Source organism: Ambystoma mexicanum, chromosome 10, assembly GCF_040938575.1.
Source record: "Ambystoma mexicanum isolate Mex_15411 chromosome 10, UKY_AmexF1_1, whole genome shotgun sequence".
Lineage (NCBI taxonomy): Eukaryota > Metazoa > Chordata > Amphibia > Caudata > Ambystomatidae > Ambystoma > Ambystoma mexicanum.
In genome coordinates, this window is record NC_090932.1 from 274,649,532 (window position 1) to 274,670,408 (window position 20,877).

General features: G+C 45.8%; 1 protein-coding gene across 1 annotated transcript in view; it reads left to right on the forward strand.

Annotated features, from left to right (window-relative positions):
* KLHL6 (kelch like family member 6) overlaps positions 1-20,877 on the forward strand; it is a 665,920-nt gene that overhangs the window by 588,804 nt on the left and 56,239 nt on the right. The window contains exon 5 of the mRNA XM_069617837.1: positions 4,459-4,661. Within this exon, the coding sequence (XP_069473938.1) occupies positions 4,459-4,661 (203 nt within the window). The remainder of the gene's footprint in view (positions 1-4,458; positions 4,662-20,877) is intronic.

A 20,877-nucleotide genomic window follows, 5' to 3' on the forward strand; every position in this document is an offset into this window, starting at 1 on the left:
ATTTGTTAACATTTTAAATGAATTCAATAAACCATTACAGATACATTTCTAACTCTACTAAATGTACAAAAGGATCCGTGGGTTTTCGATCGACAGTGAAAAAGGAGTTTTCTAAACGTCTAAAAATACATAATTTCATAAAACTCTGCAGTATTCATACTGTGTCTTTCATTCACACTTCCAAACTACTCATTCAGTCTTATTTCATTTGTGCCGACATGTTTCATTCCTTCCATCTGTTCTATCAAAACATACTTTAAGGAATTTCTTCAGAGGTGCACTGTCTACCTTTCCACAGTCCTTTTTGTATCAACTAGTTTCACAACATCATTTCCATTGTTTGAGAGGCGTATTGCCTTTGTTGAGCTTCTCGTTGAACTAGTTTTAGCACTTCTCACTTTGGATTCACATGTTCTGAATCTTGCAACGTTGTGTGTCCTGCAATGACATATTCATGGGGGTTTAGTTTCCCATTTCTTTACAGATATGTCAATTAAGTTTTAATAAATGTTTAATTACTAATTATTATTATTCATTATTCGGGATATTACTTCACGTTTTACTGGGCAAATCGATAGGAAAATACTTACCCTTTCAACACAAAAGGCAATTTCATTAGGTCTGGTATACTCAAAGGTGCAGACTCAATGCTACTGCCTTCTCTGTTCAACACTCCACGTAAGTTTTTGCAAAATCTGAAATTCAGAGGGGGCGGTGGGGATACACAAACCCTTTGTCTATTAGTTTGGTCTTCCCGGAAAAGAGGGTTATGAGGTGTGAAAAGTCTCTCAATGAATGGAGGAATTTGTGTGTTGAAATCCTGAAAAGCCTTGCGCTAAATGAAGAGTTGTTGATGGCAAATCCAGACCCTGTAAATAGAAAACTGTTTGATTTGGATTGGATATCTACAGGGGAAAGAATTCGCACTATGAAAAGTGGGGCAGGGATAATCTGAGATATAGGAAACGAGGTGAAATTCCCAGATCCTTAATTAAATCACCCTCACCAGGTATGAGACAAGACTTTATGAGACTATTCTTTGACCTCTATCTTACCAGGGAAGTTATGGAGAGACGGGAACCAGTATTGGAGGTCATCTACACTTGTCGGCTCTGTCAGGGGCCTCGGGAAACTCTTGCACACCCGGTGACAGAATGCAGAGCACTGACAGTCCTGGGAACGAGACATTTGAGCCCACTTTCTCTGCACTTAACGACACTTTCCCCCATCGAACTCTGGGTTTATTTGAGTGAGGGGAGGAGAACTACTGACATTTTAGCATTATTAGCTTTTGTTAAAGAATTTTATTTTAATATAGCAGAGAAAGAGGCTGCCTGAGTGAAATAGTCAGATATACTGAGAATACCCTCTTCTTTGCTTTTTTAATTGTGTTCCTTTTGTTTTTTGTTTTTTTTCTCTTTCTCTCTTTGCATTTATTAATTTCTATCTAACAATTTTATTTTGGATTGTTTAAAGCATATAAGGTTTAAATGTAAACTAATATAATGCTTAAATACATTTAAAAACATTTTTTTATTTGGTCTTTGGTTTTCAAATGCTCAAAACCAACAATCTCGTATTTCTATAGTTACCTTATCTATTTAAACCACGGGTGTGCGCTTGTTGGAGTGTCCTGGGATCCTTAAGTACGGTTCAGAAATGGTGACTCCTCTTTGTTAGCCCTACAAGACATAATCGAGTGCATCCTGATGATTCGACTCATCTGGGTCCTTATCTTCAAACCAACCAATGATTAGTTTCTGCAGAGAACGTGCTTCTAGATATTAAGTAGCGCACGCTTACCAGGATTTTTGTGTTCCTCAGCATGTATGCCTCTGGGGCTCAGGTTAGGCTCAAGAGGGGCTAGTTCAGCGTGTAGGTTCGCACAGCGGTTTTCGTCCAAAACAGCATACTGAAAAACAAAAAGGATGGCACAATAATGTTAACTGCTATATTCCGCATCTAATGGTTCTGCCACAGCTAAAAATAAGAAAGAGTGTTGATTTCTGTCTTGAGTCACTCAGTTCTCTCCAAGCAACGGCTGACCCACATCATTGGCTTAGTGTGGTCATTAACTCAGGCCATACCTCCAGGTCTCTGGTACCTTAGGAATGTAAAGAGGCTGAAGATGAAGTGCCTCATCAGGGTGGAACTTACGCGGACTGGGTTCCCCTCGCACAGGAAGCCAAGAAAGAGATCAGTTGGTAGCTAGCCCATATCGAAGGTTGGAATGGCAGGGCAATCATCTATCCTTCCAACAGTCTACGATTAGAGTCTGAGGCCAGATTTGCGGGTGGGAAGTCAGGTGCAGAGAAACATTATCTGCCAGTGGATGGTCTGCCAAGGAGTCCACAGTGCACAGAAACCATTTAGAATTACTTGTCAGTTCTTTTGCGATCAAATGTTTTGCAAGGAAAAGTCTTTGTTGCTTCACCCTTCTAAGGAAAGACAATGTATCAGCATTTCAGGTCGTCGACAAGTTATGAGGCATGTGCTCAAAAACTCTTGCAGAACTGGCAAGCAGTTTATGTGAGTGCTATCTTTAATGCCACATCATGGAGCATGCATAATTCCTTCCAGGAGCTCTCAAAATGGTGGCAGATTCGTGTTAAAGGTGACTCAGGGATTCCAGTGATTGCAGTCTCTTTTCTCCCCTCTTTTGGGAAATTTTGAACCTTTTGGCCAGAAAGATATTAACCTGTTTGCCTCTGGACTGAAATTTTAGACTGCTTGTTTTTCCGCTGAAGGCCAGACCCAGAAGCCATGACCACAGAGCCATCCTATCAGATCAGTGAGCAAAACCTGTACTAAGCTTTCCCTACATTTTCCTGATCCCTAGAGTACTTATCCAGGTCTGTCCTTAACAGCCATCATGTGTCCTAGTGCCCCGATTTGGCCATCCGAGGCATGGTACCCAATCGCTCTGGAGATGAGCATCAACATGCCTATCCTGCACCTCTAACTCCCTCACTTGTTATCCAACTCAGAGGGGCATTCCCATCCACTGATTCCTTGACCCTGATAGCTTGGAAGATTTTGGGTCTTTCCATTCCCTCATCTAGAGACCTGGATCCCTTTTGCAACCTCTAAAGTGGTGGGTGGGAATTTATACAAATCTGCCTTTTTGGACCAACACGGAACGGTGAGTGTTTTAGCTATAGGTCAACAACCATTTGAATGTAGGCTGTTGAAAGTGAAAGGTGCAAAGTTTAAATGCCCTTCACAGCTCGGAAACTCAGTCTCCTGGGGTGTCAATTTATTTCTGCCTCTCTTTCAAGATTAGTCTCTAAATATTTATCTATTTTGGCAGGCTCTCTCTGCTAAGCTGGTCACACTTTTATGTTTGCTATCTTCAAAGCAAGTATCCGTCAGGGTGTGGGACATGAAGGACCACTCCTCACCTGGAGGTGTTCACTTTTTCTCAGAGGACTAGGATGAGTTGCAGGTCAAAAGTATGTATAGCTTTTTGTGATTTCCCAACGTTTTGAGTGCTCCATTGTCTTAAGTGTTTAATTACGCCATGACCAACGACTAGAGTGCTGCCTTTTGTCAACTGTTAACTTCCTACAGGAAACCCCACAAACCAGTTTAGTTGTCCACCCTCGCTACGTTGGCTCATTGGGTCAAGTCTAGGTGGTGATTGACTTGTCCTCCTTTGGTGCCCACTCTGCCATGGGTGGCATGACTTCTAAAGCTTAGAGGGCAGGTGCACATTTGGAGGATATCCTAACATTGCTGGATTGGTCCAATGAATCTGTCTTAAGTACCTTTTATTGAAAACCTATAGAACACGTTTCAATTGCTGTTTTATCCATGCTTGGAACTTCCACAATATGAAACCTCCATGGCCTATCAACAAATGTTTTTTTTGCTAGTATAAAACAAAAGTCGAGGTCTTATGAAGGGCACAGAGGAATACATTATCCCGCCACTGGGAACTTTACAACTTCTCATCCCACCCTGATGCCTTTTACAATGTTGTTTTAGCTCCTGGATCAAGTGGCCCTCCATTTCCATTTTGAGGAGAGTTCAGGCAATGATTCAAAACGAGCATACAAGGTTTACACGGAGTCAAGAAAAGAGGAAGTGCCTTGGGGTGTGGTGCTTTTTAATGATCTTGAGTAGCAAGATGGACTATCTCTCTCAAAGAACAAGAAGTGAATTATGGGATTTGAAGTCCCTCCGTGAGTTTTCCTGACATGTGCATAGATGTACTCATTCACCTCTGTTCCTTTTTCATGATATACTATCAAAATCAGCATTTTTGGAAACGATTCTCTACCTGCATAAGTGCATGCACAGTATGGCCGGAGTGTCAGATAAGTTATGGAATATTAACTGTTCTATTTCACCCCTTCCCCTTTTCCTGTGGCCACCCACCATGGTTATGCGACCTCACTGCAGGGTCCAGTTGTTTGGACACTGCAAATCTAATCTCCCTTTCATGGTTTCTTACAGGTGGAAAAGAGACACAGCATGATGCCTGGAAGTACAACTCCTCAATCAATAAATGGATCCAGGTCGAGTACTTAAATTTTGGCCGATGGCGGCACAAGATGGCGGTGCTTGGGGGCCGGCTGTACGTAATCGGGGGCTTCGATGGCATACAGAGAGTCAACAGCGTGGAGATATATGATCCTTTCCATAATTGTTGGACAGAGGTAGGACCCAGAACTTTGTTTATTTAATTCTTCCTGTGGGCTTAAGCGTGCCTTGTGAAAATACATATCACAGCCAGTGGTGGAATGGCCAAATCTTCGCTACTTTATGGCATTGAGGTAGTAGATACGCCGAGCATCATAGATCTAGATATCCTCGAGGGTTTAGCCTGGAAAGGAATTCTACGATTTCCAAAACGTACCCCATTAGTAGCCATACATTTGGAGCTGGGTTTCTAATCTTTATCATCACTGGTAAATACCAGGAAAATCATGATACTGCAAAACATCTTAGATCCTCCAAAAGATTCCTTATATGGGACCATAAAAGAAATGCTTCAAAAAGAATCCTCAGTGGTGTTAATCTCTTTTAGGTATGAATGTAAGGAGTATTTATGGGAAGTTGGGGGTGATGAAGACCTTTTAGAGGTAAACTAGGTCAGAGTGAAATTATAGACACTTGAGTTTGACTGAGTTAAACTGTGCGATTTATTAAAAACACATGTTTCCTTGAAAGAATATGCGAACACTTTAAGGAAATACGAAACCATGCCTGGCTACCTAAAGTTCTTCCCAAATCATATTTTTCACTTGGTCGTCATGAGATTCAGATTAAACCAACTGCACACCTTGGAAACTTGGGGCCCGAGGAAAGGGTTGTCAAGGGAGAGGGATATTGTTGCCTCTGTAGGACGCAAGAGTTTTTAGACACCTGGAATAACTTAATTTTGGAGTGTCCGTATAAGCGCGATTTGTCCCATCAATTTTTTGCTTGTTTTGCCTTGGAGCATACAATTGTCACTGCAAATTAATTTTTGACTTCAAATTAATTTTGGTTTCAGTTCTTACTGGGAAACCCAGTAAATAAATGTATTGCACTAATACACTTTACTAAGAAAATGTATTACGATTAAGGAGAAAGTTGGCAATTGGGTAGTTAGAATTCGTCTATGGATATACATTTTTTTGTCTAGGATGATGCTTGTTTTAGGTTGTTTATTATGCTGTGGATGGATTATTTGATGTGAATTAAGTCTTTGCATTTTAATGAGCTGTTGTAAAATGAAGCTGCAAGTAATGTATTTTAATGTTATGATGTTATGTCAAATATAACGAATGAACTGATATGTAAGAGTGACTATATTTTGTATAAAGGTTTTAATAAACCATATATATATAACACCAACTGTGAAACATTAGATGGTTCACCAGCATAATAAAGTAGGACCTCGGGTAATGGCATGGTAGACTCATTGTCCCACAGGGCTGCTGTGTCTCCCCCACGCTCTACAACACGTACACCAAGGACCTGTTTGATCACCTTGACAACCTCAATATCCCTTACACAAATTTTGCTGATGACACCCAGATCCTCCTCAAACTCTCTGGCACGTACAAACTCGACTGCGCAAACATCAATCACATCTACAGCATTTTACAGGCCTGGGTGGCCACCACCTCTGCCTTAATGATGATAGAACTGAGGTACTCCTTGTCAGCTCACCCCCACCATCTCAAACATCTTGACTCTGCCTACACCTCCATCATCATCGACGGAAACAGTATCCCTGTCTCTACCCATGTCAAAACACTAGGGGTCCACCTAAATGCCGAACCACAGCCTGAACAAACATGTGAAAGCAATGGCCTCCTCCGCCGTACACTCCACTAAACTCCTCAATCTCTCTAGAAAATTCCTCACCCCTAGCAACTGCCTCACTCTTGCTAGAGAAACTGTCGGTAGCAAACTTGAATACTGCAATGCCATCCTAGCAGGGACCTCCACCAAGAATCTCAAACTATAACTCACACAGAAAAACGCCCTCAGAGCAGTTTGGGGCCTCAAACGCTCAGAGCACATCTCCCAAATCAGAGGCGAAGCCCACTGGCTTCCCATCAAAGCATGCATTGAATTTAAAATACTCTCCACCAGTCACTGCTGCCTCTACAGCACAGCCCCCCATCTCATGCACCGCATCTCCATAAAACCCAATCTGCGAACCTTACCCGCAACTTCCTCCATCTCACTTATTACACCTCGATTTACCAGAAAACGATCAGGGGGCTCCTGCTTCAATGTAATCGCTCCCACATTATGAAACACGCTCCCCCCGCAAACAGGAATGAACCATCCTACCGCGCATTTTGCAAACAAATCAAAATCTCACTTTTTAACAAATATGCACGATTACCTCTGTAACCACTGTGAACCTAAACCTTGTACTGTACTGTAACTACTTATGCTTTACTTGTATGTAATCTAGCGCTGTGATACCTCGTGTCCTGGGCGCGTATAACAAATGAAATAAATCAATAAGAACGCAACCTCAGGCTAGCTCTGTTCAGACCACAAGAAACCTGTCTGAACTAAAAGTTCCTCTCTAATGCATTCGCTATCTAATGAGAATCTATAATTTAGCATTGTAAAAATTGTAAGTTCTTATTAGTCGTTTACTACCATTAAGGATCAACTTGAAGGATGAAGTAGCCTAGCAGTTAATCGACTGTTAGTCCAGTCATTATTAAATCCTTAAGAATGAACCATAGTAATCAAGTGTAATCTTTTTGATTTTACACTCAATTAATCCTTCTTAATGTAGCGCCCGGCTTGCAGTATCTCCTAGAACAATATCCTCAGACCAGCACGCTCCCTTCCTACCCCCAAAGTTCTCCAAACGCATTTCGACGTCCACATGGTCTTGTCTGAGCCACTCCTGGCCCAGGCCCGGCAGTTGCCCGGCAGTTATTATTCCATATCTAATCAACTGTCGTATTTTAATAACAAACTGAATCAAAAGCCTCTACCAGTCCAACTAGTCAGTTCGATAACTTCTTGAGCCCATCATGCAACCAAACACTGTAAGAACATTATATAAATATTATCCCATGGAAATGCCAAACATAGCTAAATGTTAATGTTAATGGATATTTGTAGCGCGCACTATCCCCACCGGAGTTGTGCCCTAGTGCTCTATGGTAGACAGACCTGCACTGGGACATAGAAACAGCATGCCTCATGTTTATAAATATCTTGCACAGTTTTAGATGTCACTAGTCAGACTTCTTAAAAACTAAGTTTGACAATTGAATATTGTGTTTTGCGGTGCAGTGCAGCTTTAGATGTCACTAGCTGTACTTCCTAAAGCATAAATGGACGATTGAAACTGTGTTTTTGTTTACCCCTCTATTAGTATCACATGTTACTAACTGCATCTTTATCATCTTCAAGAAAAAATGGATGATTGAAATTGTATCTTGTTTTCCCTCTTCATTGAAATCAGCATTTGGTTCCTTTTTCTATCCATAAGACCTTTGCTGATTTCATTGTCTTCACTAGCATAATTCCTGGCTTTTCACTATTTCTTTCACTAATTCACACCTTGTTTAAAATTTTGCTTGTGTTCTTGAAAGAATGACCCTTGGGTTCTTCCTGAAATGCAGTGTAATAACAGTTTTTAGCTTTAAAAATGCTTGCATTGTGTGCTTTTCCTATTGTGCGTGACTACATATTTTCCTGTTTGAGAAAAGAAGTGACTGTATTCAGGTTTGTGTTGGTTTGTGTTGGGACACTCTGGATTGATACAAGTATCAGTTGAAAATATTAATTAATTTGTTGATGAATCACTCAAATTGCAGCATGGACTCCATTACCATGTTTTAGTAAACATAGCTAAATGAGCTTGAACTAAACCCAGGCATATATTACACCATCTTCATAAATGACACATGGTCCACCCAAAGGACCTACACGCAACCATATGACTACAATCACTCTCCTCCCTTTGCTGCATTCCCCACCCATTGCCTGTCATTCTTCACAGCCCTTAGCCGCTTCTTATCTTTCCCCGTTCTTCCCTTCCCCTTCCACAGACTAAGGAGTAGCTCAAGCTGTAGATGGGTGCATTATAGAAGCCCCTTAACAGAACAATCTGCCAGATGTGCTATGCTAGGAAAATGTGATCTAGGTTCCTGGGTAGCCAGTGGCATGGCTCCTCTGGAATCTAATGCCAAGTGTCTCTTTTTTCCCTCAAGGCAGAGACCTGGGGAAAGAAGACAACCCTTGGGCACACCTCATAGTGTTTGACGCCCTGGGTTATATGACAGAAATGCAGGGCTTGCAGCTGGCTAAATGCTCGGTATTAGGAATTATGACAAGGAATAGGGATGAAGTGTTAATGCTCTGTTTATTTACTGGTAATCTCTGTTACACTGAGAGAAACTCTTTCTTGGCGCAGTCCCGTACTAGTTCTCTATGCCAGTGTTCGAATGCTGCCTACAAGAAAAGCTGGCACTTTCCTCTGCATTTACCCACCTATCCAAGGGGTATGGAATAGGGGTATAGAACGTTGAAGGAGGAAGGGTTAAGGGTGGTGGGGCCAATTTTCTATTCCTTTTGAAATAGAAAGGGGGAATGCTGCTGTCGGCTATTTTTTTTTTTTTTTACTGAAGACACAGTCCTGGAGACCCTCCCTCCTATGGAGGACTGATACTTGGTCAAATTGAGCAGTCATATTGTACACCGGATTTATGAGAGAGGGTGACGTGACAAATACCCTTCCCTTTTGGGGTCGGGGTAAAGTGTTTATTTTAGGGAAATGCTCAGGGGCAACACACTCGCCTTGGAAGCAAGATGACTTGGAGCAACAAAGATTCAATTCCCAGGTCTGCGCTTAGAATATTAGGCGCGTAATAAATAAACAAATTATAATTACAAGGGAGTGTAGGGCTCACTGTAACCTGTACCCCAGGTATTGGTTTGGAGGGCTAACTGGAGGAGGCAGATTCTGCAGACATTAGAAAAGTGTCTCTGCACAGTATGCGTGTCTACTGAGGCAGGCAATGACTTGATGGAGGCAGGGAGCGTGTGGTCATATAGGAGATGTAGCTACAAACCAGCCGGGGACCCTGGTGATGTTGATGCTGCTGGGTATAAAGACAAGTCTGACCTCATTTTCCAGTGCAGCTCCGTCAAAGCCTGTGGTATGAGCAATTCTTATAGCATGCCTGCCAACCAAATGAGAGGCTTTTGTTGTTGGCAGGTGCGAGCCCATTGAGATCTATGGAGGAGTCTGGGCTTGGCCACGAGTCTGAACCAATTCCAGGGCTAGTGACACCCAGTGGTCGAATTGTACGAAAAGAAGTAGTGGAACTATGTTCCCACTGGTCTGCCCCGCTCCCCATCAACCCCCATCCCTGCGCCCCCTTCCACACACAATCCAAACCCCCAAACAAACGCACCTGCGGTTTATGGGAATGTGCAGTGCAGTGAGTGCAAGCTTCAACTTCTACCTACACTTTTATTTTAAAACAAAACCATTCCAGAACGTTTTTTTTTTTAAAAAAAGAAGTATAGGAACAGTGAAACTTAAAAATAAAAAGTATGGCAGCACCGCTCCCGACCGCTTCGACCTCTGGTGACACCTGCCAAATAGGGCGGCTAGTATGCTAGGCTTAACTGGGCTTTAGTCTGCCATTGGTTCAGAGGTGTAGCCAGGATTGGCCAACAAGTGGGGCCTGAAGATAATGTAGTTGGGCCCACCACTGTGACATTAACATCTGTAGATGTCTACACAGCGCTGCTGAGTGGGCATTTGCAGATTTTGGTTGGGCCTGGCCCCCTCAGGCCCTACTCTGCTACGCCTCTGCATTGGTTATGTCTATGAAGTGACATGGAGCGGAGACTCGGTTCGGTAGGAATGACTTTATTCCAATTAGACCCCATGGCACAGAGCAGCATCTGCACGTCTCTTCCAGCTCTCAGCCCCGTTTCCAGCCCCCCCCCTCCCTTCCAGGCTTCCGAATTCCATTTGGAACCTGGAGCGGCTCAAGAATACCGCAGTCTTCTGGCTGGTGGATTCAAGTTGCTGGCACGGGGCTCTGCTCTATTTGATCACAACGGCGGCAGAAGAGGGCTCTTTCAGGTGGCAGGAAATTCCTGCTGTGCAGACAAACACATCATCCGGTCGTCGGGCGCAGAGCGCATGCGCATGATTGATGTGCGTGGAGGCCTCCAGGGCACAGACCGAAAGCAGAACAGTGTGCAAACATCTATGAAAAATCTGCTGTCATCGATATTTTTTTTAGTTTTAAATTATGAGCACGTGTGAATGAGACATTCATTAGTGGCTGTGCAACTCCGCTCATATTCTACATAATGCGCAATTGACGGTGAATAGAGGGTTTCTTCCAGCCGTGCCACTGGATCGGTTATTTGCCTTGGGGAGTTGAATAACCCCTTCTTGAGGGCTAGGAAAGGCAGAATATCTCCATCCGCTTCACGGACTAGGCCATGTGGTATGTGACTAATGTAACTTGATCAATATGGTCGCAGTGGGCGAAGCTAGACAGAGGCGTTGCTAGGGGGGGTGAGGGGGCTATAGCTCCGGGACTTTTGGTTGTAGCCCGGATAGAAGCTCAGGGCCTACAACCAAAAGGCTATAGCTAGCCTCGAATCCCGCCAGTCTCGACATTAGCTTAGCCCCTGATCTTTTCCAGACCTAGCAACACCCCTGAAGCTAGATATTGAAAGAAATCCAAAAGTGCTTGTGAGGGGAACCGGATATTGAAGTGGGTGGCCAATGAGGTGACAGTAGAACACTGACAGTTGCTATGGTATCTCCGCACTATCCTGGACCGCTGCCAGTGTGGCTTCGGCCCTGTTTGCCTCCAGCAGTCCTGCTGCTAACACTGCATGCAAGCAGGGAACTGCAGCCCTGCTTTCTCTATTCTGAGCTGCATGCTTTTACTCCCTCACTCTTTCTGGGGTGACATAATGAACAGGCCTAACCTACTCCTTTCTCGTGCCCTTGGGTTAGTTGGTAAACTCTACCAGGATCCACCCTGTTACCAGAAGCCTTCGCCCGGACATGTCTAAGCTTTGTAGCCTGCAGACTGGTACAGATTTTTTGAGACACCCTTACGAATGTTTACAGAAGAAAACACAGCGGGAGAGAGTGACATTTTCAATAATTTGTAGTTAGGTCTCACGGAAGGCAACAACAACAACAAAAGCAGAAATCGGAGTCAGTCATTTTTCAGTGTGCCTGTGCAGAGTTACAGCGTGCTTGTAGGCGAGCCAGGTCATGTGGGAGTAGTGTGTGGAAGCATAACACAGCGACATCTCAAGACTGAGAGGCATGCTTAAATATAGTTTACATGTGATCTTGGGCCAGTGGTTACACAAATACATATTTGTATATTTAAGCAGCAGGTTGGGGTGTGTAGGATGTTCACGCAGGGAGAGCGCAAAGTAGTTTAAGGTGATACCTATTTAAATGGTGACAGTTGGGAGCACCAGGTTAGGGCAGGTAGAGAGTTCAGGGGGTGGACATGCTGGGAGTTAAGAGGATGTCCCTTCACTGGCTAGTAGGCGGAGCTTGGGCCTGTCTTGAATAATTTTATCATTGCACTGATACGATGCCAAGGAGTAGAGCATTCCAGCGAAGGGGGGCCAGTAGAGAGAAGGAGTGGAGGCGGCGCAAAGATGGGAGGGACATTGCACAGCAAGGTTGTTTAGGGTTTGAGGGTGGAGTTCTGGAGTAGGAGAGAAGGTGCAGATGGGCTCAGCCAGATAGCGGGGCAAAAGGGATAGGCCATGGATATCTTTTAAAACAGGGAGTATAAACTTGAAGAGAGAGCAATTTTTCATGGAGAGCTACCGGTGACAGTACGCCGAGGATGGAGAAGATCGAAATAGTTTGAAAAGCGAGCATGTAATTGAGTATTTTGTTGAGGGGAGAAAAAGAGTATAGGAAATGGCCCAGGCATGCACTGGAGTAGCAGTTAAGTTTACTGATGATTATGGTGGGGATTAGAGCTTTGCCAGAGTGGTGGGTGAGATGCTGGTGGATCTTCATGACATTTAGAAGCAATGGAAATGATATGATTGGTTATTTATAACGCGCTTAATACTCAGAGGTTTCTAAGCACGGATCCGGGGATTGAACCTGTGGTGCTCCGTGTCATCTTGCTTCCAAGGCGAGCACGTTGCCCCTGAGCTATCCTCCCGAGATGTTATGTGATGACGTGATGATGTTACATAGTTTAAGTACACTGCCAAAGAGAACACCAACGTGGGCCATGTAATTAGGGATTCATGAGGCTAGGAGGATGGGAGAGGGGGTCTGCTCAGAGATGTCTGTGTGGAAGGAGGGAAAGGAGAAGAAGACCAGCGTTTTAAAGGCAAAGAGGTCGCAAGAGAAACTGAAGCATGACATTAGTTTATCCAGCAAGGAGGTGCAAAGCATGAAAAAGAAGGTGACCAGGGCTGGTGCTTGTGAAACACCAGCTGGAAAGGGAATGGGGAAAAGGCATTAGAGTGCCAAGATATGGAAAAGTAGTTGTCAGAGCGGTAAGGGACTCGTGTGCATTGGTCTGAAGCCAAGGTAGAAGAGAGTTTGGTGGAGGGAGGGATTATCCACAGTGTCAAAGGCGGCTGATAGATCGAGAAGAATAAGGACAGAGGTGAGATGTGAGTTGTGAACAGTAGTAAAAAGATAGAGACATGGATCAGATACGTTTCTTTGTAGTGTCTACTGTGGATAACTGATTTGAGGGGGTCACACAGAGAATTTGTCTAAAAGTTGTTGAAGATGCAGTTCAACAAAGTATGCTGGAGGATTTTGGAGTAGTGAGATAGAAGAGAGAACGGTCTATAGTAGGAGGGATTGTTAGGTTCAGCAGTGGGTTTTGTCGAGATCAGAAGGTTGTAAAGGATTGTCATCTGGCATGGGTGTACAATCCCTGTTTTTTAAATTTGTATTGATAATAAAATGATGCAGCTAATTCTATTTCAGAAAGGGTGGTGTGCTAACCCGATACCCCTTTAATCAAACTCCATGCCAAAAGCATAGTGTACATCTGTGCCCTGCTGCATCAATATCCTGATCCTCAGCACCTAGTCTCCATTGGCACAGAGCAGGTTCAGAGTTCACAGGTGCCCTGTTGACAAATGGGCTGACATCAAAGTCACTGCAGCACAGAGGCTACATTTAAAATATGTACCTCTGTTCCAGAACTGCCCAATTATAATGTATTACCATCCGGGTGATAGTTAAATATTTAAACATAAGCCATACCTGAGGGGGGCGTGGCCTGGAGCTTATGGTGGATAGAGGCTGAGGCGCCGAGCTCCGGCCGAGACGCCGCATCTTGATCCTTTTCTGTTGGATGCAGACACTCCTTCGATGTGGCAATCAAACACGACGGCGTAGGAACCGAATCCCAGCACGGGACAGTGATTCGGTGGAAGAATCGGAGTTACGGAACGTTCGTAAACTCGTCCGTACTCCCCTACCCCCGTCTCCGTCTGCACCTAAGATGGCGGCCATCGCATGACGCCACCGCAACCCGAGAAGTAGCGGCCAGCTACCCCCACCGCAGCATTCGCATGGGGAGAGACGGGCTGGGACTGTGACCGCGGTGAATGGGAACCACTGCAGTGGCTCCCTTAACCCCAGCAGCTTAGACTGCTCAACAAACTAGTGTCGGCGGCCGCCCTCGTGAGAAGAGGGAGCTCCGCCCGTAATACGCCGGGCATCAACGAAGGGCACAGCCGGGGAAGCCAGGCACGATCACCCCTACAGATGCCCATGCCTGACGGATGTGTGCCAGAGCGCACATCGGACTAAAGAAAAGCCCGTATCTGCGAGCGACATCGGGAAACCGTGAAGAGACGCTGCATCGGGAGAACAAGGGCCCCCTGCCTCCCGATTAACTGCTGCATCGACGAGCGCCGGGGGGAGAAAAGCCGACTACCCTGAGGTGAGGAGGCCTGGGGGGGCACATAATTTGAAAGAGGGGCCTCAGAAGTCACCACCCTGTTTTGTGCCTCAAAGCACTTCAACTACAAGCCCATGGTGCTCCCCCTCAGAACTCATTAGGGGAAAGAGGACATTGATCCCACACGGTTGCGGGAAACACCAGTCCCCCTGGCGTGGGCATTCTCTGAGCCACGCCGCGGCACTAAAGGGACATCTGAACCATTTGGCATATTCAAACTGCAGCGCTGCAGGCGCTGCAAGTCACGTGTGGCTCACATTTTGACAAAGAACCGCAACAGATTAACCCCAACACATTTACCAGACCCTAAGACCTTCCAACTGGACTAACAGTGGGAGTTGAAGCACGATCCTTCCTAGACAAGCTGAGCGCCACAGCATTGAGACTTTAACATGGCCACCAGAAGTAAAACGAAACCTGCTACAATGGACACTTATGTCACTGCTAAGACGAAGAACTCAACCAACTCGCACCCTTCCACTCCCGAATCTATACAAACAAAAAGAGCTGACTCCACTGAAACCTATACAAACAAAAAGAGCTGACTCCACTGAGAGTCAATCCCAAGTGCTAGAAGCCATAGCATAGCTGCGCACATACATAGACTCAAAGAGAGACGAATTTAGATCTGATATCCAGCTGGTGCGTCAAGATGCCAGGAACTTAACAGAAAGAGTGACAAACTCTGAAGCAACCATAAGGGAGACAACAGAAGACACTGTTCAATTAAAGGCCAAGGTTGTGGACCTCAAGAGGAAAGTTGCCATTCTCGAGGCGAGGGCCGAGGAGGATGAGGGACGGGCCAGACGGGGCAACATCAGAATACTGGGAGTACCAGAAGGCAACGAGGGCCCGAACCCAACAGCATACATAGAGTCCCTGCTACAACAGGAAATAGGTGCAGAAAAACTCACACAAGGATTCGCAGTTGAAAGGGCACACAGGTCCCCCCAAAAGAAACCCCCCCTGGCTCACATCCTCGCCCGATAATCGGCAAAATACTCAATTTCCAGGACCGAGAAACCATCCTGAGGTACTCCAGGGAGGGGGGCCCCATAGAATGTGGCAACGCCAAAATAACTATTTATCCAGACTACACCCCAAAGGTGCAAAGGGAGAGAAACTCCTTTGTGCCGATTAAGGTCAGGCTCCGGCAAATAAACCTAAAATACATGCTGCTTTACCCATCGAGGTTAAAGGTCATCTTCAAGGGTCGTGCGATCTTCCTAGAGTCCCCAACAGCCGCCAATATGTGGATGGAAGACAACAACCTCGCAGAAGGCGGAGACACCCACCCCAAGGACAAATGAGGAAAACCATTTACCAGCACGCATGAAACACGAGTAACTGCTGCATCGCAACCCCAATGCAAACATGGGCAATCTGCAACCAAGGAAGTAACCTGCACTATAGTTAGCCAAACAGATGCGGCCCTCGCTTGGCCTCGCACCAAGCAAAGGACTCATCCCCCACGAACAGACCAGGACAGGCCAGTTGCCTGACCGACCCCACTCGAGCCCGATACCCGGATGGGTCCTGACGGCGCGAGAGCACCTGAGCACCGCAAGAAGAATGCAGTCGCTGGGCGCACCAGTTCCAGTTTTGTTAAATGTTCCACTGGTTACACACCACCACAATCAATAAGGCAGAGGGTAGGGTTACCACAGACCCTGAACAAGATCAGAACTAAGAGCCGAGAACGGGGAAAGACTGAGGGAAATCAGCGACCGCTGAGAAATATCAGAATGGGTAGACACAAAGGGCACACCACTCCATCCCAATGGCAACACAACTGAAAGTGATGACGTGGAATGTACGAGGGATGGGTTCATACTTAAGAAGGAATCAGATTCAATCCTATCTCCGCAGAAAGAAGATCTCGATCGCAATGCTTCAAGAGACCCACCTGTCGGAGGAGTCTTCATCCAAGCTGGTAGAACGATGGCGAGGCACCGGGAAAGGAGCACCCTACTCTAGCTATGCTCGAGGGGTTTTCACGTGGGTGAACCCGAACGTACCATTCCAACTATTAGGCACGGAGGCCGACATAGAAGGCAGGTACCTAATAATGTGGGGAACCATCCAGCACACTGCGGTCTGCCTAGTGAACTCCTACTTTCCGCATTATGGAATACCCTCACACCTCAAAGCACTATGCGCCAAAATGGCACACCACAGGGAAGGAACCTTCATATGGGGAGGCGACTTCAATTGCGTCATTAACGGAACCATGGACAGACCTGCACCCCCTCAACAACCACATAACGCTGCCACCCAAGCATTTAACGACATGCTGGAACACCTCAACCTGGTGGACATCTGGAGAGAACAACACCCTACCGAGAGAAGTTACTCATTCTACTTGGCCCCACACAAGATCCACACAAGGATTGAATATTTGTTCATCGACAGAGAAAAAATCTCAGTGGCAGACACAACAGCATACCTAGGTAGATCGATCTCTGATCACTCACTGTTAATCATGCAATGGAAATTAAGGGGACCCCCCGGACCGATTCCGACATGGATAAAGCCCACCACAGCTCTCACTGATCATGAATTCAGAGAAGACCTTGCTACCAAACTAGAGGACTACATAGATAACAAAGGATCTGTATCAAGCTGGAGTATGCTGTGAGAGGCTATGAAGGTAGTGACATCAGGGGCGGGAGGCATCCGGAAGCACCTGATATCGGTGCTAGAGGAACGAGAAGCCAAAATAACGCACCTTGAGACCTGCTCTGACGCCACCCCGGAGGTAGAAGCGACTCTGCAAGAAATTTGCGACGAATGCCGCACAGCCTGGGACAGGTTACCCAAATTTGACTTCACAACGAACACTGCCAGGGCCCACAAGGAAGCTGATAAACCAGGCAGATTACTAGCCTGGTTGTGCAAACGCGAACAGCCAAGACACCTTCCAACAGAGATCACAGACGAAAGCGGGACAAAATATAAGTCACAACAGGATATCAACAATGCTTTCGCAGAGTTTAACTCCAGACTATACTCCCAAGACAAGCAAATACGCAGAGAAGAAATCAAGGCCACCCTGGAAGAGATTGGGCTCCCGAAAATCTCTGAGGAACAAAGAGAGGCATTAGAAACGGAGATCACCACAGAAGATGTTACGGAAGCAATCAGGTCTCTGGCTACTTGCAAGACTCCCGGTAGTGACGGCCTTACACCCAAATTCTACAAAGCTTACGAACCTACCATCACCCCAATACTGCACGAGGTCTTCATGGAGGCATACGAGAATGGAATTCTCCCCAACACCATGAAGGAGACAATCATAGTCCCCATGCTCAAGCCGAACAAACCACCCACGGATTGCGACTCGTATCGCCCACTAGCGATGCTAAACTATGATAGTAAGATCCTGACCACTATTAGCCAAGAGACTCGCAAAGGTGGTGGGAACCTTAATCCACGATGACCAAAACGGCGTCGTCCCAGGACGCAATACCACGGCTAATCTGAGAAGACTTCAACACATCATGGCGGAAACCTACATAAGAGATGAAGATCTTGCGGTGTTTTCACTCGACGCCATCAAGGCCTTCAATTCCATATTCTGGGAATGGCTGGTTGAGGTGCAAAGAGAATTGGATTTGGAGAAGGCTTTGTGAGATGGATCAAAGTACTCTACAACTCGCCCATGGCAAGAGTGAAAACTGGAGGAACGATTTCAAAACCCTGGGCGATACAGTGAGGCACCAGGCAGGGATGCCCATTGTCACAGATGTTATACATCTTAGGTTTGGAACCGATTGATATCTATTTTAGAAAGCAGTTCTTTGGCGCGGGCATCAAACTGGGCAACCAACACTCCATAATATCCCTGTACGCGGACAATGTACTCTTGTATGTGAAAGACCCACACGTAAATGCACAAGTCATACTAGACGTCCACGACAACTACGCACTTTACTCAGGGATCAAGTTCTGCAGATCGAAATCCTGTGCATTCCTACTGGCCCGACTCAGAGGCCTGGCAGAAACTGACTTACCAGGTGTGGGGATAAAATGGCAGCCTGAGGCATTCTGATACCTAGGAATCAACATTCATCACACTCCGGAATTTACATACGACCACAACACCGAAATAACAATGAAAGGACTTCGCAAATCCATGAAATTCTGGTCGAAATTACCACTCGCAATGATGGGCAGAGCAGCCATTGCAAAAATGATAATCCTCCCCCGTTTCTTATACTTCTTCACAAATATCTGCTACTACATCCATCCGCCCTTCTTCAAGAAGCTGGAAACGTTAATCAGAGACTTCTTATGGGGCCCATCCAGACACAAACTACCCCTATCAATTCTCACGTTGGGTCACAAAGAAGGTGGAGTGCAACTTCCCGACTTTCAAATGTATTACCTAGCTGCACAGCTTAGCCACGTGACGAGGTGGCTTCAGGACGAGTCGAACAGTGAGTGGAATTATTAAGACAGATACCCTCCAATCTGTTCCCCAAAGAGACACTCTGGAACCCACTGAAACAGACACAGGATGTCCCCATGATCGCAAAATTGGGCAGACAGATCTGGACCAGAACCTGCTCCATCCTACAATCGAGTCATCCATATTCACCCAATACCCCCATCCTGGTGGACGCATGTAAAACTACAACAGACCTCACGGTGGTGAGAAACTGGGAGAGAGTTGGGATCTACATATGGGGGGCATGTTTGAAGATGGCAATTTCAGAGACTTCGAATCAATGCAGACGGTAGAGGGACTCACCAGTGGCCAATTCCTGTGGTCTCATCGACTCAAACAGATTGCTAGAAAAAAATTGGGCAACTGGCCTGAGGAACCCATCCCAGATCCTTTACTAAAAGAGATGCACAAACTAGCTGATGGCTGGAAACCGGTGACCCGGCTCTACAGCCGATTGATGGACAAACCCAACCCCAAAAGTACAGCACTGAAGAAAGGGTGGGAAACCGACCTGGGTATCACACTGACGGACAAAGAATGGGAAAGAATACTTCTCTACCCCAAGGAGGTGTCTAGAAATGCCATATTCAGGCAGATACAAATGAATGTCCTTTACAGGACGTATATAACCCCAAAGCGTGTGGCTAGCTTCAACAAGAAGGCATCATCGAATTGCCTCTGGTGTGGCAATGACACAGCTGACCTGCTCCACATGTTCTGGACTTGTACTAAGACGATGAAACTCTGGTCCAAAGTTAATCAGACCTGCACAGCTGTGGGCATTACCATATATAAATGGGACCCGAAGGATTGCTTACTAGGAGCCCACCCCAGAATGAGTAAATACAAACATGTAGTCAAATTGATGGACTTATTCTGCATCCTTGCGAAAAGAACCATAGCAATGGCTTGGAAGTGCCCTGGGGGTCCGAGGTACGAACGTTGGATCAAGGAGTTGGAAAGGTGGACCGAAGCAGAGACTAGAGCATGGCAAGAAGGGGCCAACTCCAGAGCGGATGAAGCAAATGACACCCTCGAATCGTGGAAAGCCCTTCTGAGAGATATACCCTTTACCGCGGACCACAAACCCCCCTGAAGGGAACGCCCGGATCAGCACAACGTCAGAAAGAGACTTACCCAAACTCCTGAAGATGCCCGACTTGGACCATTCTCGGCACCTGAACCTTTGCTCCCCTCCACCCCTGCCCCTGAACAGACGCTGAAGACACCATAGCACCGAATGAAGACTGTTTTGTTTATTTGTTCATTATGTTGTTTTTTGTAAAATGTTATCACACATAATAACTAGACGAATTGTTAATTTCTAATTTGTCACAATCCAATCAAAGCTTACATGTCTAAATGCCAATAAAATACGTTAAAAAAAATAAAAATAAGCCATACCTGAGTTTGCGGTATGGTGGCTGGCATTTCAAATAACTATTAAAGCCACATCTGATCTGTTTCATACATATGCCAACACTGAGACAGGCCAGCCTATATATATATATATATTTCTGAGGCTTGTGGAATCTGCTTAGATCACATGCTGTGCATAGGCCGACATCTAGTGGAAGCTGCGGAGTATTACAGTTTGTTTTTCGAAACTCGAAAATGGGCGTCGACACAGGGCGTGCCAGGAATACTATCCCTAGTGTGACGTCCACTGTACCCAAGATCCCTCACGCGTCTAGGATCCTCAGATTGTTTTTTTCCGCCATACTGGTCGGAAGCATTTTGCGGAGTCCCCTGGCCTTAGCCATACTTTTGCTAGAATTTAAAATAATAATCTATTGACATCCTTTCCCACCCCAACGTCGAACTTCGACACTCGACGCCGGCTGGAGAAGAAATCGACCGTCAGCTGCTGCACGACGGATTTGGGCTTCGGAAGGCCGCTGGCCTCGGCCCGGGCCTGGTAGGCCGCTGGTCTCGGCCCTGCAAGTAGGGAGAGTGGGGGGTGGTACATACTCTACACTCTTGGTATAT